The sequence below is a fragment of the Lacerta agilis genome, chromosome 9 (genome assembly GCF_009819535.1).
Source record: "Lacerta agilis isolate rLacAgi1 chromosome 9, rLacAgi1.pri, whole genome shotgun sequence".
Classification (NCBI taxonomy): Eukaryota; Metazoa; Chordata; class Lepidosauria; order Squamata; family Lacertidae; genus Lacerta; species Lacerta agilis.
The window spans coordinates 66907735-66934133 of record NC_046320.1 but is presented as its reverse complement, the minus strand read 5'-3'; the positions used below and the strand labels follow the sequence as shown (position 1 = coordinate 66934133).

General features: G+C 44.8%; 2 protein-coding genes across 2 annotated transcripts in view; one reads left to right on the top strand and one right to left on the bottom strand.

Annotated features, from left to right (window-relative positions):
* The window catches only part of CTNNA2 (catenin alpha 2), a 519756-nt gene that overhangs the window by 295798 nt on the left and 197559 nt on the right, over window positions 1–26399 (top strand).
* LRRTM1 (leucine rich repeat transmembrane neuronal 1) lies at window positions 14263–16880 on the bottom strand. The gene has a single exon (XM_033160942.1). The coding sequence runs from the start codon at window positions 16200–16202 to the stop codon at window positions 14634–14636; it is 1569 nt and encodes a 522-aa protein (XP_033016833.1). The 5' UTR covers window positions 16203–16880; the 3' UTR covers window positions 14263–14633.

Genomic DNA, 26399 nt, shown 5'->3' with positions numbered 1-26399 from the left:
GTCAAATGTGTGTTTATTTAGGGTGGAGGTCTCTGGGTCTGAACATGCAATAAAACTGATTTAAAACAAAGGGAACAGTGACCATCAGCTGGGCGGTGATGAAAGGACTGCTATCCTCATGCTGCTAAGGAGCACAGGGAGAGCAACTGAGGCAGCATCAGGATTGCTGAGGGGGGTGTGCACCAAGTCCTCCTGCTTCCCAGTGGTTCTGATTCAGCTAAGATACGGGCTGCTGACATGTGCTGCTAAGAGCATTGTGTTTTGAACATCAGGATTGCTGGGGAGTGGAGGCCTTAACCTCCCCCACTGCAATCCCAATACAACCTAAACGTCTGCAAGTGTGTGCATGTATTAGTGTGTGCGCCCACATGCCAAAGGCCATGCCTATTACTAGCATTGCACGCACTCAGCATGGACATGTGGCCCAAGAGCAACCACACACAACTGCATGCAACCTCTGGAGGCGAAAAGGTTGCAGACCCCACCTTATAGTCTTAGGATACTTAATTGAGGTGCTAGGTGTAGTATAAAGTAATCAGGAGGTTCACACTATGAAGGCTTGTTGTTGTTGTTGTTGTTCAGTCGTTCAGTCGTGTCCGACTCTTCGTGACCCCATGGACCAGAGCACGCCAGGCACGCCTATCCTCCACTGCCTCCCGCAGTTTGGCCAAACTCATGCCAGTCGCTTCGAGAACACTGTCCAATGAAGGCTTAGGTAGTTATTTTGCCCCTATTCTTGTGTTACTGGAATAGCATGATTCCATTTACCTTTACAAACACATGGCATAAAACATCTAAAATAAAAATAAAATAAACCATATTGATTGTGGTCTAGTTTTATGGGTTTCCCCCCTTTCTTCTGTTGTGGTCATAAAGTTTATTAGACAGTAGTATTGCTCTGTGGGAGAGTAGTTTATTTTTTAGAAAAAAAGCTCTGCAGTTTTCATCCATGTCGTTCAGAATTTCTGTATTTCATCTGATAACTTGTTGACACTTAATATATCTCCCCGCACTGCTCTCCTGGATGACTGTATCCCTGACAACACTAAGCGTCACGATTCTATATAAAAGAAAACTACCTACCCACATTCTTAATCGTCACAGTCAATTCTCTGGGAGGGAATTTAGCTGGGCTGTTGTAACAGGGAAACTCATAAAACAAAACCTGTGGCTTTCCAGATGTTGCTGCAGTGCATCTCCCACCATCTTTGACTATTGGAATGCTGGCTGGGGTTGATGGGAGTTGTTGGAGACTGACAACATCTGGAGGTCTACAGTTTCCCTACCCCTAGAGCAGACCCACAAGATGGTTAGGGTCCCTGCTGTGGTGTATTTATCCAAGAATGCCTTCTTATACCAGGCTTCCTTATCACTCCCCACAGCTGCAGGAATGGAACAGTGCTTCTGATCTGAATTACAGAAAGTCCAACATGATTTTGGCCTGTCCATTGTGAGGAGAAGAATGGTGTGTCTGCTATTAATGTGATCAAACTCATTATGGGGGCAGATGAAAGGCTGCAGAAAACAATGCAACTTGCTTCATAGAAATGGCGGTCAGGGTCAGGATGAGACATGACAAACATTTTAGAATTCAGATCCTATTGGATCTTGAGGGAGGGGGAATGGGCATGTTTATCCTACAGAGAAAAAGGTTGAGACAGGAGGGCAGCATGTTGACACTTTACAGCAAGAGCGACCAATGTGGTGCCCTCCAGATGTTGTGGAACTCTAACTCACATCTGGGTCAGAGATGATGAAAGTTGTAATTCAGTAACCTCTGGAGGGGGCACCACATTGACTGGCCCAGATCTATACATATTTGCAAAGATCTAAGAATATTTTCCCTGTCCACAGGGAAAACAGTGGAAAATATTGGCCATAGCTCAGTGACTGAGCACATTATTTGAATGTCAAAGGTCCCAGCACCTCTGGTCCTTGTATCTCCAGGTAGGGATGGGAAAGACCCACCTGAAATTTTGGAGAGCCACTTCAGGTCAGTATAGTAGGCTGTACCGAGCTAGTTGAGTCAAAGGCCTGATTTGTATATAATGTCAGCTTCCTACATTTCTGTATTCCTCTGAACTGCATTTGGCTTACATGATAGAAATACCTTTTTATTATTATTTTAAGAGGAGTTCAGCTACTTGTGGAGTCCGAGAGAATGTATTTCCCTGGAGGTTCTCAAGCAATAATTGGACAAGAGTTTTAGAATGTTCCAGGTGCAGGATATTCTGCTTCAGGGCAAGGGGTTGGTTGGGATTTGCCATTGGGTCCTTTTAAATCATGCAGTTCTGTCTATACATAAATCTCTAGATATGTCTATGTTAGAAAATAAAAAGTACACCTTATTACCATCTCCGCACAGACATTCATTCACCCACCAAGGAATCATACTTCTGTGAGGAAGTGTTCACAAAACTACCATTCCCAATATCATTTTGATTTATATTTATTGCCTACTTCTGGCCAATTTTCCTTCAGGCAAAGGACCATGTGCACTGCAGGATCAAAGATGAAGAAAATTTTGTGTGTGCGTGCATGCATGCATGCATGCATGCATGTGTTTACACACACATGCACACACTCCTCATTCTTTGCTTATACAAATTAATGACAGATTGGGCTAAACATATACAAAGCATTAAAAGCGAAAGTGTTCATATGACCTGAAATGGGAGTTCATTGTTTGTGTGTGTGTGTGTGTGTGTGTGCCTTGCATAGTATGTGAGGTGTATTTTGAGAGGAATGTCCAAGCAGAACATCAGCAGGGATTGCAAAGGAAGCAGAAATAATTTTCAGAGGATTAGGAACATTATTCTTGTGTTTATGTGCATACATACACATCTCCAGACCATCGTTGAGTTTTACCTAAACTAAAATTGATGGTGAACATACTTGGAGGATCTTGCTCATACACCTGTGTTGATTGTACTCTAGATGGCATGCCATTTTTATTTTTATTTTTGCAATCCAATTCCTAATTGGCATTCTGGTTGAGACCTGCCAGTCAGCCAGAATTTACTCTTTGAAATGTTTACTTTAGTGATTGTGTTTGTATGCTTTGTATGTCACAGCGTGAGTTAAATCCTTTAGATACTTGCTTCTGTCACAGGAAGACACTGGATAAATGTTGGTGTTTATGATAACTCCCCGAAGATTCAATATAGGAACCTTGGATGGTAAAATAGTGAAGCTAATCAATGTGATAATGCAAATGTTTAGCTAAGTGGAAGGTCCATATAGAAGCAGTATACATCTGAAAACCAGGTGTTGGGGTTCAATAACCCACAGTAGCTATCAACACCATGCTCTGCAGGTGGGTTCCCCAAAGGCATTTAGCAGGTGGTTATTTGAAATGGAATACGTGATTAGGTGAGTCGTCGGTCTGATCCATCAAAGCAGCTCTTATGGTATTTTTTAAATAGGAATCAGATATTATTCAGGTTCCTCCAGACAACCTGCTTATTGAACTTCCAATCTTAATTTGCTTGCACAAATCTTACACAGGTTATGCCTGGTCTTTATTGAGCATAGAATGTTCAATCAGCCAAACCGGGGGTAGGGTGGTGGTGGTTATAGTGATTTTATTTTTGCCTGGTGCCTAAAGACACCAGGCGAGCCTTCCTACATCCGTAGCAGAAACAGAACTTCATAATCTCAACCTGGAGAAGTTCTACTAGCGATTTAGACATGTAACTGGTCTTTTGAGAAGCGGGCACACATTTGGAATAACAGCTAGTTTGCGCCTGTGGCTTCCATACATTTCAAGTGCCTGCCAAAGTCTCCTGTAGTTAATTGGGTTATCACCACTTGTTAATGAGAGCACTGTTGGCAACATACCGGTAACATTGTAGAATTTGAACTGGTGAAATCTCCCTTTTGGTTGCAACTGTTGATTTAAAGGCTGGTGTTAAAAAGGCTTCCGCCTTGTAGCTTAAGACTCTGCGCAGAGACAACTGAGGCAGAAAAGCCAAGGGAAATGGCATCCAAAGCTGTTATAACATTTACATGAAAGTGGAGCAAACATTTGGTATTCAGTGACCTCTTTAGCACAGGGGACTGAAACCCCCTTGGCAGCAGCCACAAATGTATGTTTGCTGTTGGAAAATTGCTTTGGGAAATGGTCTGGATTGGGGAAGCACATTTTCCATCAGGATAAACTTTTGTAGTAAGCCAAGTTTAGTCTTTAAAAAATAATAATCTCCAAGTGTAAAAACATTATTAAATTCTTTTAAAAATGCTGCTTTCTTAGCAAGCCAAACTGTCAGTTAAAGTGCTGAAGCACAGACACAATCAGGTTTGCTCCAGAGAGGACAATTTAGCTCTGGTTCTGCACAAACACGAGCTGTTGATGTGAATCATAGAAATGACAGTGGCTGAAATGATTTTTTTATGCACACACACACACACACACACACATAGAACATTTCATATAGCATTTCTTGAGGCTCTGTGTTCTAATCTATGTTCTGGTGAGGTCTCAGCAGACAGCCTTCTGTAAATAATTATCTCTTAACCTCGGGTACCTGGTGGAGAAATGGATTTAAATTCCTGCTTGGCCATGAAACAAGCTTTGTGATCTAAAGAGAATGCCCTTATTGATAAGACCAAAGACTGATGTCATAGAGCAGTGTTTTTCAACCTTTTTTGGGCAAAGGCACACTTGTTTCATGAAAAAAATCACGAGGCACACCACCATTAGAAAATGTTAAAAAAAATTAACTCTGTGCCTATATTGACTATATATAAAGTAATTTTTCAATTTTTCCCATGGCACACCAGGCAACATCTTGCGGCACACTAGTGTGCCGTGGAACAGTGGTTGAAAAACACTGTCATAGAGGGTTGAGCAACCTTTCTTGAGGCCAAGAGGGTGCATTTTTATGCAGCTCTAGACTACTTCCCCCCATATCAGTAGTTGTCCCTTCCTTCTCTTTCTTTTCTCCTCTGTCTCTGCCCTCCTCTTCTCTCCATTCATATTTCATTCAGTCTTCAATTGCTACCAGTATTTTGTTCTTCTCCTATCATCTCTCCTCCTTAGATGACACAGGCAGGCAGCTTGCAAAGATGTCCCCTCATTCATTTCCAACTTTCTCAATATGGACCTGATCCTGAGCCTAGGAAAAGGTCCACAGAGGTGAGGGAAGAAGTTGGGAACCGAGAAAGTTGGTTGCAGTCTGCCATGACTCCCTCAGTGTCTTTAGGCTTGACTCTTGGGTGGCAGATTCTGGAGGAAGATGAGGAGGATTGGAAGGCTGGAATACAGAGAAGGCCTTCCTTCTATCTGTTCCCATTAAGTTCTACTGTGGAAGCATGGCTTCTGTCTTCCTCCCTTCCTGAAAGGAACAAAGAGCTGCCGGAATCTAGGAAGGGCTCTGATGGGATGGCTGAGCAGGTCCTGAGCAGTAGGGAAGCAGGTCTGACACTCTCTCCCATAATCAGGTGCCACCTCCAGAGAAGGAAGGAGAAGTGTCCGTGCAGATACAGTGCCCCTTTTTTCAGGCCAGCCACTCATGCAGAAATAGAGATTCTCATTTGTAGAATCTGCACCTACCTTGACTTCAAAGCTCGATGGGTGTGGGCCTGTTGCTGGAACGACTTCTCTGTTCTTGTGCCATCTTGAATGTCTTCTTCTCGGATCCCCAACTCATGAACCTTGACCTCACCGTTAGACTAGACTCCCTTCCCCCTCCCAATCATTTATGGGAGTTCTGGCACTGTAATAACTGCTGCTGAGACTGACCAGTTATTCTGCCTTAATAAAGACTTTGCTCTTACTTGGACATAAGAACAGCTAATGTCTTGTTTGGGGAAGCGAGTCAAGACAGAGACCACAGGCTATGGGTTGTCAAATGTTTTCCAACTGTAACATTTAGATAATTAAAATGTTCTAACTATAACTTTTAGATAATTGTAGCTATAACTCCTCCCATCACTGTATTTGGGAGGAACATGGCTGTTTTATGTAGGAGTAATGATTAGACATCAATTCTACTCCAGTGAGTTTCATGAGTGATGCATCTTTTAAAAGTATTAAACCTTGGTTTCCCAGTCGCTACACAACATTTGGTTGATCAGTGTAAAAAATTGGGTAGACCGTTAGAAACACTAATTTGAAGATTGCAGAGAGGATGGGAAAACTATATAAATGGATAAAGCTTAACACCGATTTTCCCTATTGCCTTTTTTAAAAAATCTGCCCAATCAAAGCTCTACATCTACTAAGAAGCTTCCTTTCCCCCTCCACTGCCTCCCTTAGTAACCATTAGAGCAGAAGGAAAGCAGAATTGTTCCAATGAGGCTGAAGAGCTTAATTGGATAAGCCCTTTCTCTACCAGCTTAATACACACATGTATATTTCTTGTCAGGGACTTTATTGAGAAAACAATTTGAGGTCTTCTGTCATTAAACTCTGCAGTTACACAGCTTGCCTGTTTGCAGGAGGGGGATGAGAAAGAACAGAACAGCACGTCTTGAAAATGAGCACAGAAGGGCAAAATATGTAAACAAGGGGGACTGTGTGCTTACCCAGTAATGACATCAGTCAAGCATAATTTAATACTGTGCCATCTTCATTAAGAGGGGAAGGGGGAAGGTTAGATAACGCACTCAGCTAGTTACCAGCCTGTTGCACCTGGCATTGTATTTTGCTTCAGATCGCTGTAGTGTTCCCCACTTTCATTGGGGAGACGTTTGCATGGCTAGGGGGCGGGCATTGCACAACCCTGTATGCAACATATATGCTGGAAGAATGCAGACTCCGAGGCAGTGCCTTCTGCGATACATGAAATCTGTGAAAAAATAATTGATTAGTTGACTGACTAAAACTCTTAGGACTCAGCTAGACTGCTAAAGAAAAAGGGATTTATATGTGTTGCATGTGCAATATAACATTGTGCCACCAGATGGCGACATGGAGTCCCGTTTTTCTCTATCTGTTTTCCCTGTTTAAATTCACAACGCTTTAAACTGAAACGCTTCTCTGATGTGTCTAGATCCAGCCTTAATTAGCCAAGAAGTGTGGCAGCAGTCCTGCATTTTACTGTATGCCACCATACTATCCCCATTCTGCAGACATAGGGGAGGTGCTGAGGCAGAGAGAGAACAGCTTGCACTGCATGAAGACCACCAAGCGTGTTTATGAGGGGGATGTAATTTGAATTAAAAACTCCCTGTGTCACAACTTACTGTCTTAACTGTGGCAGTGCTGATTTTTTTTAGGAAGGGAAGGGAAGATTTGGAGGAGTACAAAGTATCATCGGGGGGGGGGGGTTTACTTTTTCACACACCCTTTTGAAGAGATAGAGAGGGAGGGAGAGAGAGAGAGAGAGAAAGTTTGCCACTTCTCTGTGCCTCACCTGATTCCCTTTTGTCTTGACCCGCACTGTATAGTCAGGGCTCACATAATGAGATGACGTCACACCACTGTCCAGCCAGCTGTGTATGTGCTGCACTGTGAGGGCAAGCACTGCCATTGCCACAGCACAGGAAGGGTAAGCGTGGAACCAGATGCGAGTTTCCCCACTTCCAGTGCAGTTTCATTGCCACCTCCAGAGAGCAGCGTGGATAGAGGGAAGCAGCACCACCCATTTCCCTGGGCAAGGCAGTGGTGCCCTCCTTTCCTCTACACAATGGCAAGTCCTTGGGCCCCTGTTTGCAAATTCCCTGAAGCAGCACTGAAAGGGGGAGAGAGAGAGGCACCTTATTGAAAGTTCCTGAAATAGAACTGTGAATTCAGTGGCCAATCTTGCTTCAGCCCAAGTTCCAAGCACTGGAATACTCTGGCTCTCCCAAGACGTTAATTATGCTATTAATAGTACTATTAATAGTGCATTTCGGTGTGTGTGTGTGCATTTTCCTACCCATCTTAGCTAATGACCATGCACACATCGTAAGGGGTGTAATCCACCCCATCTCAAGCTCTTATATTCCTTTTTGGTTTTGTAGAGAGGGAATTTAAGGACATAGCCCTTCTCATTAGGATCAGTGGGTCTTAAGGGCACTAGGACGGGCTGGAGTTCTTTCTTTCTTTCTTTCTTTCTTTCTTTCTTTCTTTCTTTCTTTCTTTCTTTCTTTCTTTCTTTTGTCCTCCTGCATCGGATCACATTAAGCTAATGCATACACTACCTCTCATTTCTCTTTTTGGTACTTTGCCTTTCATTATTTATCAAAAAGAAATTAAAGGGAGAGAAAAGAAAATCACATCTCCTCTTTCCTTTTCCCTCCCCTTGAAAATTAGAGTGTTATGGATGATCAATACTAGAGAACAAGAGCGGGGAGGCGGGGGAAGTGGCTTAACTGCGAAGAAAGGGAGCGTGTGTGTTCTTGAATACCAAAAATGGCATGATGTTCTTAATAAAAGAGAGAGGAAGAAATTGCATGCACCTTGGAGATGCTCACCAGGTTTCACAACAAATGCATTCATTATAAAGCCAGACACAGTCCCATTTAAAAATAAAATAAAATCACAGTGCTCTTCTGCATTCATATGGGTTTCTCTCACCCACCCACCAAATTGTATCCCCCCCTTTTGCCTTACCAGAATATTGTATAGTTTAATTTACCTCTTTTCCAGACTATTTTTCTGACCACAAGGCATTGTCTCCTCTCCTTCCCACCACCAGGTGCCTATGCTGCAGCAAATGTACCTTTGGGCAGATTTTGATTTATTTTCTATTTATCATCATCATCATCATCATCATCATTAAAAACAACCAAACCAGTCACTCCAAATACTTGTCTGGAATAAGGGGATGCTCCAGCTACACGCGGGGGAATTGTCTGAAATATTAACCTTTAGATTGCTGGCTTTCTCCAAACCACCAGCAAAAGAGAACTGACAAAATGAAGGAATGAATTAATGCAGGCTCAAGAAAAACGAGTGTGCATATATAGCTCTTTCGGGCTGGAGCCTTGGGTGTCTTCGCACTAGACTGGTATATGCATATGGTCAAGACGAGAATGTGTAATTAGAAATCTTGTGGCTTGTTGACCAATCATCTGTGGGAGGGAAGTAAAAAAGAAACCCAGTGGGTATGTGGCTTAAGAAAGCTGGTCCTAAGTACCGGTGGCGTGCAGTGAATTTTTTTGTAGGGGAACAGTTAAGGCCAGAGACACCAGCTTGTGAGCGTAATTTTTTTGGGGGGGGAGGAGGGGGCGATGTGCACATTATGTGCCTCCCTCCCTAAGCTGGGCAGAAGCTTCTTGGACTTTGGGAAGGAGACACCAGACCTCTGGCAGGATGCTGGGGCCAGGCAGGGTTTGGGGAGGTGGTGGGAGGGCTTTAGGACTACCTAATCCCCCTAGTCCACTGACCACATGCCACTGGTGCTTAAAGTGTGCCTGAGTCCAGGGCCTGGTGATACAGTGTGAGATCTGTTGTTCTCCAGCCTGGATCTCAATATATTTTGAGTGATTCCCTCCGCCATCCATAGAAATAGCTGGTTTTCATCAACAACAAAATAATAAATGACAAGTGCCTGGTACTCTACAGAGAGAAGGGATAGAGGTAGAAAATGATTTCCTATTATGGCTGGTAACAACAACAACAACAACAACAACAACAACAACAACAACAACAACAACAATCCATGCCTGTCACAATAATTTCCTTAATGTGCTGGTATTTTTATGGTTTCCATTTGCTCCTTGGTTCTTTTTTTAAGTGTCCCTAATTTAGAGCTGTCATATTTTAGAAGTATTAGGAACACTTCTTTGTTATCTGTACCGAGCTCTCAAGAAACTCATTGTGGGGAGGGACCCTGCAGCTGGTTCAAACGAAGTGCACCGTGGTTGGTTTTGCTGGCAAGAGCAGGGGGAGAGAATGTGGTCTGGGAAGTACGGTAAGTCTGCAGACACCTTGAGGAGGAAGAGAGTTTTGTGTCTCTTCCTCTCCTTGCAGTAAATGTGGGGGGTCAGCAGGCAACATAACCATTTTTTTTTATAAAAAAAAAGTCAGTTTCCCCTTGGGGACCCCCTGATAATTGCTGCTTCGCGTGGTGGTCTGGTGGTGGTGATATTCCACAGGAGAAACTCCAGTGGCCACAATTGCTGGAGTTCCACGGAAGAAGCTGAGACAGTTTGATTGATTTATTTTTGTAGTGTTACATTAGCTGTGTACCTGTGACTCTCCCTACTCTATACTTCCATACCGCCAAGAACAAACATACTGTGAAAAAGATAATAAAACACCCTTTCAAAGCATCCCCATCCTCATTACATCCTAATGCCTTCTAATCTTTCTTGCAAAAGCCATATGCAGTTTGGGTGTTGTGTTGCCCTTTCATCTTTACTTACACTTTCTGCAAACCCTTTCTCCTCATCCACTTCCCTGAGACGTATCCTCTCCCCCCCAAAAAAACACCACACACCCCTGTCAAGGAGGTGTCAACCCATACTCTTCAGATTCAGCATCTCAGTGTTGTTTCCTATGTACCTCTATATTTTTTTTGGGGGGGGGTGAGAGAGAGGGGGGGAGAGGGAGAGGGAGAGAGAAACACACACGTACTCAGACTCACTCAGCTTCACTGATTTCTTCCTTCCTTTTCTCCCACTGAATACATTTCTGTCCCAGCTATGCACCCTCTAAGTCATGTTGCTCCCAGTTCTGACAATCTAGGCATTTGGTATAAGTGGGGCTTTGTTCAGCATCCCTTTCCTCTCAGGGGCAGGCAGGCAATGAAGAGCACGTTCTATGTATCCCTCTCCGAGCTGGCGGGATTGCTTGCCCTCTTTCCCTGAGCAGGATCTCACCATCTGGGGAATATATTTATAGGTTTCTGCCTTTCAGCTGGCAATTGAGCTCCCCTCCTTAGTCCACAATAGGGAAGGCAGAGATTGCTGCACATACAATGCACAGCAGGCTTCCCACCGAGACCCCCTCAAGCACTCAAGTCAGCGGCTCACAGGTCCTCCACATTTTCTAGATGCAAAACATATACGGAAAGTGGCACCTTGGCACTGATTTTGCAAATTCTTCCCCTTCCATACTACAGAAGAGGGAGACCTGGAGGAAGATAAATCATTCCTAATGTGCATTCAAAACTCTGCACTGTTGGGGTGCCCAAAAACCTGACTGTATGCGCTTGTGTAGGTGTAGAAGTGTGTAGAAAAGACACATGCCAACAAGATTGATGCTTGTACCAGAAAACCTCCTGTGAGGCAGGGTTTAAATTTTGGGGGGTGCCTGCTTGTCTGCCTGTCTCATCGCCAGTTTAATTGGTGAAAGCAAACAGATGCTTTTGATACTGTGGTCAGTTAATTCAGTGTGGGAATTAGAAAGAGCTCCGGTCAGAGCTCTTTCTCCTGTTGCTGCTGTTACACATGCACTTTAAATGCAGTGGTGTTTAATCAGATCTCTGACAGCTGCCTGGAAAGGTGGGAATGACTGCAATCTGATTTGGATTGCAGGAAATCAATGTTTGCCCTTTAAGTCTGCAATTATTAATTCATTTCTTGTGATAACTTTTCATTGTCTTGAAAGTAGCCCATGGAGTACTAGGGTGTGGGTTGGTTTTTTTTTGGGGGGGGGGTGTTACTGGGTTATTTCTTCATTTGCCCCATGTGTTGGGATTTTCCATGTGTCCTGTTCTGCTTATTCTCCTTCTTTTACTTTACCCATTTCCCACCACTTTTGGTGAAACATCTAAAAGCAATTGACACTGCAATGGTTTGTTATGCAAAATTTTGACAATAGCATGCACTTTACCTTTCAGAACTAGATTGCTAATACATTATGGTATTGGCTCATGCTGGCAAAGTAGCAGCAAAGGGAATGGACTTCCAAAGCATGATTCTGAAATCAAATCAAACCTTGCAGCACCTGGTTTAAAATTGCAACCATAGGAAGGGGCCAGGCATCTTTGCTCATTTCTGTCCATTGGTGCTGCTACTAGTTCTTCTCCCCTGCCTGTCTACCAGCTTTTCTGTCTGCCCATCCTCTGCACAACTGGAAACACAACCAATTCCTGATCAAGTTCTTTCAGAGTCTCTAAGTGCCATCTTGTACACCCTGTAACCTTAAAGCAAAGTCATGCAATTCTAAACAACCGTACACATCCATGAAAACTCATGCATATGTCTTGCCACCCCCAACAATCTATCCATGTAGCAACAGGAGTCAAGGAGAGCTGCCCATTATTGGCAAGGATTGTATTGCTATCACTTATATATAGCAGTTCCACTGGAGTGTTTCTCGTCATACCTCTTTGAATAAAGCATCTAAATAAATATTTACACAAAAAGGCACTGCTGATAGCTTTGTACAGATCTATGGGGCTTTTGAAGGCTACATTCTCCAGATTTTCACCAAGCAAAGTGCCCAAAAGGATATCATGATTAAGAGGAATCTGCATGATTTCCTCTTAACTCAGCATTGCACAAAATATGTGTTGTTCTTAACTATGCCACCTTTGCTCCAGTAGGAGGCTGCCTCTAGCCATTCTGCAAATGGCAGAACCTTTAACTGAAGTCTAACAGGCTACGGGACATGTATATTCAGTGTGGCATTGGGCTTTGCAGGGAAGAATGTGCCCTCTCCTAACTTAAAGCATCTCTATCTATCACTTGGGGCTCTGTAATTCAATTTAGGTTGTGCTTTATTGGTGGTGCAGGAGTTGGCCGGACAGAGTAAACATTGCCTATTTCCCTACCAGGAGAAGGAACTGCTATGTGGGGAGGGGTTTGGGGGGTTGGGAGGGGGAGTCTAGCTGAACCCATGCCTTGTATGCATTTTATGGACCTCTAGCCCCTCCTCCACCCCACATTTTTATTTATTTATTCCATTTTCAAGCAGGTGTTAGCTATCTCCTTCCTACATCTATTTGCTTCAAAGCAGTGACATTTTGAGATAATTAAATGTAAGATACCACTGTGGCATTTGCTTCTGTCTCTGCCACTCATGAAAAACAGGCAAAGCATGTGTTGTTTGTGGGGGTGGGGGGAACCCACCCATCCTTTTTTCATTTCAACGAAAAACTACCTGATTATGATGAGAGAAATATGCACTTGCCTGATTTTGCATTTTATCGAGGGGGAAATTCCACAGGTATGGTGTGTAGGCCTGCACACTGTTCTAAAAATGCACTTGGTAGATTTGGCCATAGCCTAGGGGGTAACAGGGGAAAAAAAAAAAAAAACCACGAGGGAGAGGCTAACATAATGCAGCCATTTTTTTAGAGGGGCACTGAAAAAAACCCACCAAGTGGCTTTGCTGGCAAGTTTTGCTGATTGTACTTAATGACATCCACTCAAGCAATGACATCCAGAGATGCAAAATGTGTGATCCCCCCCCTCACATTGACTAATAAGGCCATCTAGGGATGGGCTACCTCCCCCTGCCCCCACTTCTTCTTCTTCTCATATGGTCTCACTGTTGCAACCAGAGGCATATTCTAACCATTCTGTATGCAAAGATACCGTTGGTGCGTTATGCTGAGGATTTTACTCCTGAGCCACATGCACAGAGCTTTTGCCACAACAAATGAATCTCTCTCTCTCTCTCTCTCTCTCTCTCTCTCTCTCTCTCTCTCTCTCTCACCTTGCTCTGTGGAGCATGGATGGAGTAGCTCCCCTTACTTTTGGGGGGAGACCACATAAAACAGTGAATTTAGAAGGAGATAGTGAGACCTGATATAAGTCTTTGAGTCATCAGAAGAAGGGGTCAAAATGGCAAGTTGGGGCAGGCTTTCTGTTGCTGTTTTGCCCAACCCTATCCCACCAACTGAAATATTGTGATTGAGTCCATTTTGATCCCAACTGAGAGAGGGAGAGACAGACAGAGAGGCTGCATTTTTGTGTGTGTGAGAGGCTCTTAAAGCAACTTACAGGGAAGGTGTGTTTTTAAGCCCTCTGCAGTGTTGACAGAGTGACACAGCAGCTAGTGGAACATCCACTTTTCCAATCAGACCAGCCCCTTGGAGACTATATATAGATTTTACAGGTAGCATAATAAGGAGGATGAAATAATTTTCAGTGCCCTGTATTCAAATTCACAATCCACATCATGATACAACCAGCTACAAGTACCCAATACTTTTCACACCATGAACCCATCAGATTAATTCAAATGTGTGTTTCTTTTTGGCTTACTTTAAACCAGGGTTCTGTAGCTCACAGCTACATGGGCAAGAGAGATAAAATTCATGCTCCCTCCCTCCCTCCTCTCTCTCTTTCTCTCTTTCTTTCTCTCATTCTCTCTCTTTCTGCCCCTCCCCCCTTTATATATCCATATACACAATCCAGGTAATGTACACCAGTCTGTAAAAACTGTAAATGCTATTTTGCTTTTATTTTAAACATATTTTTGTTGTAGCTTTACAAAAAAAATCAATAATTGGTACTTTTTTACACTCTGATTTTTTTCTGAATATTGACAGATCTGTAAAGAGAGCTGTTAATGTGAAATATCTTATTTCTTTTTGAAAGTTGAATGTCTTGAAGGTTTTAAGCCACAATAAAGCTAAAATATCAAGTCTCTCTTTTTTGGGGACAGCTCCTCTTTTTATTTTTTTTAAACAATTTCAGCAAAGAAGGGCATTGGTAAGCAAACGTCAACCCTCCAACTGTCCTTTAATTTGCCCACTGCTATTTGGTTGCACACACCGTGTTAAATCCCCCACTGGAAAAGAATTAAATCACACCTCACATTCCCTTGCTGGCTGCTGGTGGCAAGTACAGGATCCATACTCATTAATGATCACCAGAGCACCTTCAATATGGTTGGGTTTGTAATCAACGTAATACTCCTGGGCTGACATAGCAGCCATTTGATGCATGGTTTGTTTTTGTTTTTGCTTCCTGCGCTGTGTCACAAAACACTGTCTCAGTTGCCTAAGGCTGGCAGGGAAACACTTCCATGAAACGTACAACACCAAAACTACTATGAGGAACGAGAAGATGAGGGCCATGGTCCCTGTGACCACCTTGTGGATCTGCACAGCATTCTCACTGTTCTCGTTGGGCATAGTTACCATGATGGCATTTGTCGTTCTATCCCCTTCAATATCCTGCACATCGTAGTTCATTGTGGCAGGGCTGTAGCTGAATGTTTGGTCACTGTTGTTTGCTACAGCAGACAGCAGGTTAATGTCCATTGTTGGGTCTGTCGCATCTTCGCATAAGTGAAAAGCATATACTGCATCTAAGACATCCTCACCCTGTGTGTATTCAGGGGTGGCACAGAGGAGGTTGCTGTCGTAGCGGCCTTTGAAGTTGCTCAGCCAAGAGGCCAAGGCGCAAATGTTACGTCCACAATCCCAGACATTTGCAGAAAGGCTGATGCTCACGAGGGACTTCCAGGAGTTTAGGATCCTCGGGTGGATGTAGGTGAGCCGGTTGGAATCCAGCTGCAGGGACTGGAGTTGAGGTACACTTTCAAAAACGTGAGGCTCCATGTATTCAATCTCGTTGCCCGAGAGGTCCAGTTTCTCTAATTTCCATATCCAGTCCAAGGAATTCACCACGATAGTGACTTTATTCCTGCGTAAGCAGAGTGAGTGCAAGGAGATGAGCCTGGGGAAATGGGCCAAGTTCACTTTCACCAAGTCATTGTGCTCCAGGTGCAACTCGGTGAGTTTGAACAAGCCTGCAAAAGAGTTTCGAGCCAGGCTTTTCAACTGATTGTATCCTATGTCCAGAAACTTCAGGCTGCGGCAGTCTTGGAATATTCGGACAGGCACAAACTTGATGGCGTTGGACCGCATGTGCAACGTTGTCAGCTTCCGCAAGCCGTGAAACAGGTTCGGCTCCAGAGCCTGCAAGTTGTTGTAGGATAAATCCACACTGCGCAAGTTGGGCATGGGCCGGAAGGTGGTGTTGGGCAGTTGTGTGATTTTGTTGGAACTCAGGGTGAGCTCCTTAACTCGCCGCAGCTTTTCAAAGGCATTTTCCTCCACTGAGCAAATGTGATTGTGATCCAGATATAGCCACGTGAGTTGCATTAACCCTGTGAACTGTCCGTCAGGCAGCTCGGAAAGGCTGTTGTACCGCAACGACAAGCCCATCACGCCCGACAGGTTGTGCGGCATCTCTGTGAGATTCAGGGACTCGCAGTAGAAGAGCCTCCCCTCGCACCGGCAGAGCTGCGGACACCCACTATTCACGGCTGGAAGCATTTTGAAAAAGAGACCCAGTGTGCACAGGATCAACCCTGGGGGCTTCCTCAGCAGCCAGTTTAAACAGACACCAATAAGAAGGAAATCCATTAGCGAGAATATCCCCAAATGCGCTCGAGAATGTCCATTGAATCTTTTGTCCGACAGTTCCCTTTACGAATTCTGCATCATATTGTATGTAAAACAGGGGGCGAGGGGGTGGGGGCGAGGCAAAAACAAGAGAACCATGGGGGCCAAAGATTTAACTTTCGGGGCTTTTGCCCTGTTTAAAAAAGGACAAAACAAAACAGCATGCAAAATTCTGTACAGCATTAAAGTTCAGAGAGACATTCAAAAGGTACAAGGGGTCTTGTCCATTTTAGCTGCCGCAGCATAGAAACAATTCTTTAAAAAAGAAAAAAAAGAAGGGGGAAAAAGATCTCTCTCTTCACGAAAGAATGAAATTAAAAAGTGCCTTACCCACCCTTTTCCAGAGAGTGACAACCTCCATTCAGCGGCTTCCTTTGTGTTTGGACTTAATTATATGCAAGGCTCCAAAAGAGCTCTCTGTTGCTACAAATTCTGTCTCTTTCAGCGTTCTGTGAGGCTGGCAGGCTCACAATGTCTCACTTTGCTCCGTCTCAAAGGGCGAGAGGCAAGTCCAGCTAGCTTCTCTCCCCTCCTCTCCACTCTCCTCCCTGATTTTTAAGCTGACTCCCAGGACCTTCAAGTTTCAGAAGTATGGGCATAAGGCTTGATCTTCCTTCCTTCCTTGCCTTTTTTCCCCACTCTCTCTCTCCCCCTCTGTCCTTTTTTTTTCTTCCTCCCTTCCTCTGCGGTTAATACTGTGACGTGGGGAGAGAGAGAGAGAGAGAGGAGGGGGAGGGCAAGGAGAAAAAAATGAAAGGGGGAAAAAAGCGAGAGAAACCCCTTCCAAAAAAAAAAAAAAAAAAAAAACCCCAAAAAAAAAACCTCTTTACTTAACGGCTTCCCAGGATTTGACATTCCCTTTCATGTCCATCCTTGCAGACGCGGGCGGCGGCAAGCACCAAATTTTTTGTTTGGGTTTTGGTTTTTTTATTGACTCCGCTGATGCAGCTTTACCGTTCCTTCCCTGACCGGACCGGCGGCATAAAGATGGCTTTATTCCCCATTGCTGGTTCGCCTTGCTGGTTCGAAGATGCTTAAGAGCAGAGAGCGAGAGCGGCAGCCCAGGATTCCTTCCTTCCAGCAGAAGCAGTATGTAGCTACAGCACGCAGAGGCACCGAGCGCTCACTGAGCGTCGTGAGCTCTCGGCGATTGTATGCCTGCGCCGCGCTTCGCAGCAGACAGGGGCGAATGGGAAAAGGGGTGGGCATTAAATTAAAAAAAAAAAAACCAACATTTTAGTGAACCAGTAAAGGGATATATGTTCTCTGATGAAATGGAAAATACTTTAAGCTCCGCTCGCCTTTGCTCAAACACACACACACGTATGCACATACACACGCTCGCGCAATCGACAGCTGCAGCGGCGAGGCATTTCTTAAGGAGGCGACCAAAACAGGGACCCCTTTCCCTCTCCCCACCAGCCGCCCATCTTTGTTTAAAGGGTCCCAGCGCATACGAGTCAGGCTGGGGGGGGGGGGGCGGGGAGGGGGGGCTTTCAGGAGAGATGTGTCCAAATTACGACATTTGGAGGATATTTGGTTCCTCGAGATGGCATTGACTCCCCCCCCCCCTTTCTTTTCTTTTCTTTTCTCGTTTTGTTCCTGCGGGCGAGAAACGTGCGTGGCGCGCACCCTGTTCCTTTTTTCTTCTTCTTTCATTTTGACGCCTGTTTTGGAGCAACGTTTCTTTCTTTTTGCGAAGGGGCGTGGGGTTAGGAGGCTAATGCAACCATCACTGGGTTCATGTGGGAACGGAATACCATTTGGGCTTCGTACCCTACTGCATCTAGGTGTTTAGCATACGCTCTTGCTAATGACATCTTTGTGACAAAACAAAATTGCAGCGCTATACACTAAAGCATTCGGAAACGTGATGCGTGCGTTTTGGATGCAAGCATTTGGGAATCTAACTACCATGCAGTTTACTTCGTGTTTGTGTGTGTGTGTGTGTGTGTGTGTGAAGTGTAAAGCTGGAAGGATTAGACTCCCAGCCCTCAAAGACTCTGCTGTTGTTTTGTTCGATAGACTAAGAATTGCCAGCCTGCTAATTTTCGACCTTCATTGGATTTGGAAAAGGCCATTGTTGACAGGCATTTTCTGCATCCTTTAGTGACTTGTGGAACAAGTACTGCTCTGTTGCCAGGGAAATACTCTCCAATCTTTCCCCCATTACCCCCTCTTTTCAACATACTCCAAAGTCTGCTGGTTCCCAGTACTTTCAGAGCAGGTGGTTCACACCTCAATATTCTGATACTTGATTTCTCGATCCTGGCACAGTTGACGTGTTTATCGAGGTGTTGCATAAAATAGGCATGTCAGGTAATAAAAGGGGTAATCGTTTGAAAGCTGCTCCATTGAGGAGGGTTTTGAGATGGTGGGCTTCTTCTTGTCCTTTGGCTAGTATTGACTGAAATCTTGATTTCTCCTGAATTTGCATTTGCTGTGATGCATCATTGAACAGGAAAGAAAGAAAGCAGATGAGTTGCAATTGCCATTTTGGGAAAATCCTCCCAAACATCACCTGTGGAAAATAATGTCAAAAATGTAGAGAGAGGAAGCATTCAGGCACAGTGTATTCAAAGCTTGCATTTATTATTTGCAAATTTCGGTCTGCACTTTTCAACATTTCTCATTTATTTTAATATGCATACCTGGGCTCTTAAGCAAAATGCAAAGCCTGACTCCCAGATGCATCTCTTTTTGGGGAGGGGAGAAAGACTCCCCTGTTTCTTTATTCCCTGCTCAGGTGGACCTTTGCTGCTGATCCTGCCCAGTGGAAGCAATGTATACAAAACCCAGCATGGAAGTTGGTAGAGAGCAGGCAGGCAGGCAGGCAGGTGAAAGGATGTAGAATTGATTGCCAAAGGCACAGATGCACTGGATGGCAACTTTCTGTATCCTAGGAGTGGGTCATGGTAAACATGGAAGGTTGCTTAAGTCTCAGTGGATGTGGAAGGCATTGGTAATGCAGATCTTCAAGGGGTCAAGGGGTCAACCTGAGTTCCTGCTCAAAGATTTTGACTGTCCTCTGCAAATGGAGATGCAGCAAATCTGCCTGCAAGTTTCAGAATTGGTGGTAGCAGTGTGGTGGTGATCAGTAATACTATTTCAAAAACCTCTTTAGCACATTTCAGTACCTGATTGCTTTAAAGATATGGAATGCTCAGATGAGCTGAAAAAGACACAGCCTCTCTAAGGCTAAAATCTTAGGAGTATAAAAAGATGTCTTATACTGAGTCAGACAAATTGGTCTATCTAGCTTAGCATTGGCCATCCTGACTGGCATTGGCTCACCATGGTTTCAGACAAGGGAGTCTTTCCCAGCCCTGCCTAGAAGTGCCAGGGAGACCAATGAAAGCACATGTGCTGCCAGGGGCGTCGCTAGGGGGGTGCGGTGGGGGCGGTACGCCCCCGGGCGACAGGGGCCACAAGCGGCGGGTGGGGGCGACAAGCGGCGGGTGGGGGCGACAAGCGGCGCCCCTCCCGCCACTCCCCAGGCAACGCCGGTCACCCCGGGAGCAGCAGCGCTGCACGGATGGGGTGCTCCCTCGGCCGTGCACTGTTGCTCCCGGGGCGACCGGAGCGAGCGGCGGCACATGGGGGTGACAAGCGGCAGCCCCTCCCGCCATTCCCAATCGCTGCCGCTCCCTCCGTCACCCCAGGAGCAACAGTGCACGGCCGAGGGAGCACCCCGTCCGTGCAGCGCTGCTGCTCCCGGGGTGACCGGCAGCGTGGGGAGTGGCAGGAGGGGCCGGCGCTTGTCAGCCCCACGCGCTGCCGCTGGCTCCGTCCCCCCGGGAGCAGCAGCGCACGGTGTGTGCGGTGCTGCTGCTCCTGGGGCAACGGAGCGAACGGCGGCACGTGGGGGGGGGACAAGAGGCAGCCCCTCCCACCATTCCCACGCGCTGCCGCTCCCTCCGTCACCCTGGGAGCGGCAGCGCACGGCCCGACGACGGAGTGCGCCTGCACACGCAGGCGCACTCTGTCATCGGATCGCCGCTTCCACAGCCTCCTTTTGAGCCGGAGAGCTTAAAAGCGAGCTCTTCGGCTTAAAAGAGGGCTGCAGAAGCGGCGCCGGCACCCCCGGAACCGCCCTGGGGGCGGAGCGCCATGACGTCACAATGTGATGTCGCGACGCCCCGCCCCCGGGGCGTTTCCTTTGCCGCCCCGGGTACCGCGGAGCCTTACTCCGCCACTGTGTGCTGCCCTAAACCATTGGAGTCCATGTGGTGGTGGTAAACAGCAGAAAGATGTTCTTAACACATAGTTCTAGGTGTCTACTGAGAAATAAACCCCAGCCTGCCTACCTACCTACTCTAAGTGCATGTGCACAGATTCACAGCCTTAGTTTGCAAAGGTGGGCAGACTGCAGAATTGGCTTGAGACTACACAAAAGGGGGGGGGACCTGAGATGGGCAACAACAGTTCAGCCGAAATTAACCTGGAATTCCTTGCCCACGTAAAATAAAATTGGGGCTGTTGTCTTGGGATGTCTTCTAAGCAGTGCACTGGTCTGTTCAGGTGAATGGGGAGCTGCCTCAGCAACCTTACTCTGTTCACAGCCAGCCCCCACCTACCTGCCTTCTGTGATAGATCTAGTCCAGAGGATGAAAATAGCCTGTCAGCTTCCTTCTCATCATCATCATCATCATCAATTATTATTTCTACCTCGCTCACCTGGCTGGGTTTCCCCAGCCACTCTGGGTGGCTTTCAACAGAACATGAAAAACAGAATAAAACTGCAGACATTAAAAACTTCCCTAAACAGGGCTGCCTTCAGATGTCTTCTAAAAGTTGGATAGTTGTTTATTTCCTTGACACCTGATGGGAGGGCGTTCCACAGGATGGGCGGCACTACCAAGAAGGCCCTCTCCCTGGTTCCCTGTAACCTCACTTCTCGCAGTGAGGGAACCACCAGAAGGCCCTCGGTGCTGGACCTCATTGTCCGGGCTGAATGATGGGGGTGGAGACGCTCCTTCAGGTATACTGGGCCAGTGTTGCCCTTCAAGAATGCAACAGGGAAGGATGGGGGCAAAACTATAATTAGTTGCCTCTGCCTGTCACTGGCTCTGGCTCCCCCTGCTGTTGTCCTCCCTACCTTCCACCCTGCTAGTCCTAACATGCAACAGGTACCATTGCTTCCAAGGGAGCCAACAGTGTCAGGTTTCCATGTTAATATTTTATTTTATTTTTAATAGCAAATTTAACTAACAAGAAAAACAAAGTACAGTAAGTGGAAGAGGAAAAACAACAACAACCTTTGTGTGTATTTTTAAACCATGTTGATTCATCATTAAAATGCTGGTAATCTGCAATGCCTAGAGTGTTGGGTTCCATAGAATCGTAGAGTCAGAAAGGACCCCAGTGATCATCTAGTCCAACCCCCTGCAATACATCTCAACTAAGCACCCATGGCAGAGATCCGGTTTTCAAACTCCTGTTAAACCATGAAATCATGGGATATTTTTGAACAGATCATTACTCCCTAGTCTAAGTTTCTTATCTGTCCAAGAATACTCATGGGTGACCTGGATTTTTGCCGCCATGGGATGACTTGTGAACAAGAGAAGAACCATGCAAAGGACTCTTTGTAGAAGTGGTCTCTACAAAGTATAATTCACTTGTGCTAGTTGTGGGGCATAGAAGATCAGTCATTTAACAGACATGGAAGAAATGTATCTCAGGACCTGCACAGAACAGGATGTGCTGTAGAACCCCCCCCCTCCCAATTTTGTTTTTGGTGGTGGGGGAAGAAGCAACCACTGGAAACTGTAACTAGGAACTGATGGAAGGAAGACTGGAGGCCATATGTTAGATACTAGACCTGCATCTTTTCTAGAAAAAGTTGCTGAGAACTAGAAAAAAAGCAATGGTATTTGAGAAGGCAGTAGAGGAAGAGTTTGCATCCCTTCCCTATCCTGCCTTTGGTGGTTCCAATTAAAAGCCTCCAGTACCCACTCTTTTAGAAAGCAGCAGCATGTAGCTTTGGGAGAAATTATACAGAATTCCATGGATATCTATCTAGACAGGCTGTTCTCTCCCCAGCATTCCAAGTGGTAACAAATCAGCAATGTTCTGTGTCATCTTTTCCCCAGAAACCATTCCTGGGCTGCAGTCCTTTGCATACCTGGTATCAAGCCTGATTGGATTCAGTAGAGCTTAGTTCTTAACAAAGGGGGATAGGATTGCACCACACTGCTACTTTATGGTAGCACTTACATTAAACAGATTTTGCCAAAAGTGGATTGCAGCAGTTGCATCCTACCTCCTAGGTGTTGGACCCAGCTCTTGTGAGCTTGATGACAGAAGTGAGACACTGGTGGTCTATATAGCAAGTAAGACCAGTAAGATGACTTCGTGACCTGAGCACACCTAGCCCAAGAGGACAAAGAGACTGTGGTTTTAATTCTCTATTGAGAAAGCACACACTTGCAGGTGCACTGAGCCCACACACCGTTTTGGCGACTAAGTAGCTGGTATCTCCTCCCCAGGCTTCTGCCCTGAGCTGGACTGCTGGAGCAATGGTGTGACCATGCCTCCATCCAAACTTACCGTATTTTTCGCTCCATAGGGTGCACTGGACCATAGGGCGCACCTCGTTTTTAGAGGAGGAAACAAGAAAAAAATATTTTTTTCTGGTTTTCCTGCTATAAAAGCCCTGTTTTTTTTTGAGGATCAGCTAAAAGTTTTGCAGCTTTTTTGCAAAGGGAAAAGCCCTGATTTTTTTGAGGATCAGCTAAAAGTTTTGCAGCTTTTTTTGCAAAGGGAAAAGCCCTGATTTTTTTGAGGATCAACTAAAAGTTTTGCAGCTTTTTTTGCAAAGGGAAAAGCCCTGATTTTTTTGAGGATCAGCTAAAAGTTTTGCAGCTTTTTTTTGCAAAGCAGAAAAAAGCAAAGCTCCTTTTGCAAAGGGGGAAAGCAAAGAGGAAAAGCCCTCTTTTTATGGGGTTCAACTCACATTTCTGCAGCTTCTAAAGGAAAGGGAGCCTTTTCTACAGTTTCCAGACAGATAATCTAATCAGCCAGTCACATGTCGCTGGGGAAACAAACAACCTCCCTCTGCAGCACATTCAACAATGGAGGCCTGGGCAAGAGGGCAGGGCTGAAAGGGAGCCAGGACTTATCTCTCTCCCGATCTCTTGCTGCTCAGCTGCTCAGCGGGGTCCTTTCAACACTCCCTTTTCTCTTTGTAAAATAAAAAGCATGATCCTCTTTTGGCCCCTGGGCAATTCAGCTCCAGGAACCACCATTCGCTCCATAAGACACACAGATATTTCCCCTTACTTTTTAGGAGGAAAAAAGTGTGTCTTATGCAGCAAAGTACCCTCGCCTGATGGGGCATGCACAAACAACCTGTGATTTCTTCTACATGGAAGTTGCTGCTCTGCCTGTCTCTTGAAGCTCCCCCTGACAGCAGGGAAGGGGATGGAGGGGAGTCGTATCGTCCTGTTCCTCTCCAGAACTGTCTATTCCTCCATTCCTGCCATGTCCTGCACCTCCTCCTTCCATCAATGACTGCTTAGACTTTCCCCCCTTCTTCTAGCCCCTTCCCCGGGATCAGCTTGGGGGGGGGGAGAGGCTGCCTCTGCCACACACTCCTCAGAGACCTGCCAGTCCCTGACATCTGACCCGGAAGTTTTTCAGGAGGATTCTGGGAGTTCCAGCTTATTACTGCAAGGAAGATGTTTGCTCCCCACAATACCTTCCTTTGCCCATCTGATTCCACACCTGATATCCTATTGCAGTTTTGAGGATGACACAAGTAATTGCACAACTCAGAGGAATATGAGATCAATTAAATCCAATCCCATCTCATAGCAAGGTCCTTCAGTGACTAAACACACATTAATTCCATCAGTACCACACATTAATCCCATGTGGATAAATTTATTAAATTGCTATGTTATTGTTTGCCTTCCTGCAACATTGAACAGGATGTGCCATACAGGAATTCTTTAAGCAAGGAATACAGGTCACCCAAGTTGAATAAACCATTTCATGCAGAAAAAGGCCATTCCCTCCCTTGATTAGGAATTCTTATTAAACCAACCAATCAAAACATTACTTCCTCAGTCTCTCTTTGCTGTATCAATACCAATATCAATATTTACCCATATCTATATGCAGTGAAACATGTTTCTGATCAAATTATTCTGGAAGTGTCCTTATTCTTTCCCTTACTTTAGGCTTTCATCAGTGCTAAAACACTACACTCCCACATTCTTCCCAAAAAATTTAAATCTACCCAGTGGCAGATTTGTATAAATTAACAGATTTAAATGAGCTTTTATTAAAACTTAGCTGTTAGATGGTAAGCAGCATACATGTATTTAGAGGAAAGTGACTAAATATATGCAAAATTAGGCTGCAAAAGACCCATTTAAGTAAACTTGTGGGAAAGGAATAAGCCAAAAATATTCATAGTGGTAACACTGGTGTAACTGATATTGATTTTTTAAAAACCACTATCCTCTGAATTATCTTACGCTAATATATTGCCCCCCATCATATTTGTGATACCCTGTTTTGTTGACACAATAAAAAAAATTAAAAAATCCTTCCAGTAGCACCTTAGAGACCAATTAAGTTTGTTCTTGGTATGAGCTTTCGTGTGCATGCACACTTCTTCAGATACACACAAAAGCTCATACGGCAGAGCAACACGGCTACATACCTGTAATTGTTGACACAATGTTACCTTCACATTCATTTTCTCTAACTTCAAGCCAACAATGGGAGCTACCTACAGCATGGGACCCACTGTTGATTAGAAAAAGGTGTTTGCCTGTTTCTCCACTTTGCAGAATGACCAGATGCAAAATAGGACAGGGCTTATCCGGTTCTAATGACCATGTAAAAGAGGAGAGTGTTTTTGTTTGTTTGTTTGTTTTTACAGGTGTGGCTTGTTCCATAGTTTTATCTGTGTGTTTGTTTTCGAACAAGCTCAACAGTTTTTTAGCAGAAAGATGCATTGCTGCCGATGAAACTCAGATGTTCCATGTTTATTTATTTTAACAAGATTTTATACCAGAGTAAAAAAGAGAGAAAAAAAGCTTAGTGGTTTGCATAAAATGGTGTAAAATATTCATTAAAAATAGTAATAAGGACACTTTAAAACAGCCACCCTAATAAAATTATCAAGATAAAGATGAAAACCAACAGAATTTAATAAATGTATATAATTAAGTTATATCCTAAAGTTGAGATATATATGGTCAAAAACAATGCAAAAAAGGTGCCTGCCTAATATCAATCTCTTTAAAACTCCCCTCCTTCATTCTTAAGTGTACAATCATAGCTCAGTGCTGGAACACTCGTTTTCCATGGAGGTGTATCATTCAGACTGTGGCATCCCCAAAAGACATATCATATATTAAGGATCGGAGGGACCTGTGGCCCTCCTAGACATTGCTGAACCCCAAAGCCCATCAGTCCCAGCCAAAGATGATGATATGATGGGAGGTGTAGTTAAGTAGCATCTGGAGGGCCACAGGTTTCACTGCCACAGAGCAAGGCTGGGTAGCTAAGCCACCTGCCGAGGACCTGGGGACCATTGCTGGACAAGGAACGCTATACTTGGCTTGACAGATCAATACACTGATTCAGTATGGCAGGTATTTATTTTTTTATTATTATTTAAACCGTGTTTCTGCTACCCTTCAGTTAAATTCTCATGGCAATATGGAATAAAGATGATAAAGGACCGGAATAAAAACAAACTACAGAGAGCAGAGCAATGGTTAAAACAATCAGGCTGAATCTTTACCAAAGCAGTAAATTCATAGTGATAATTCAAACCATGGGCAGTAAATAATGTATTTTCTAGACACTGGGGCAACTTCAAGGATGCTGTTGGGTGAGCCTCCCTGGGGAAGACATTCCATAAATGGGGTGCAACAACCAAAAAGACCCTGCCTCCTCTCATCACCAGCTAACCAGGTGGGGTGGAATATGGAGGAGAGCCTCAGTTGTTGAACACAGTGTTTGAATAGACTTATGTGATAAAAAGGCAGTTTTTATACACCCAAGTTGTGTAGTGCTTCATAGGCACTATTGAATTGTGCCCAGAAACATACCTGTAGCTGATTAAGAACTGACAAAATCTGTTACATGTAACCAACTCTAGTTAGCCACCCTTGCTGACATGAAGTTGCAGAA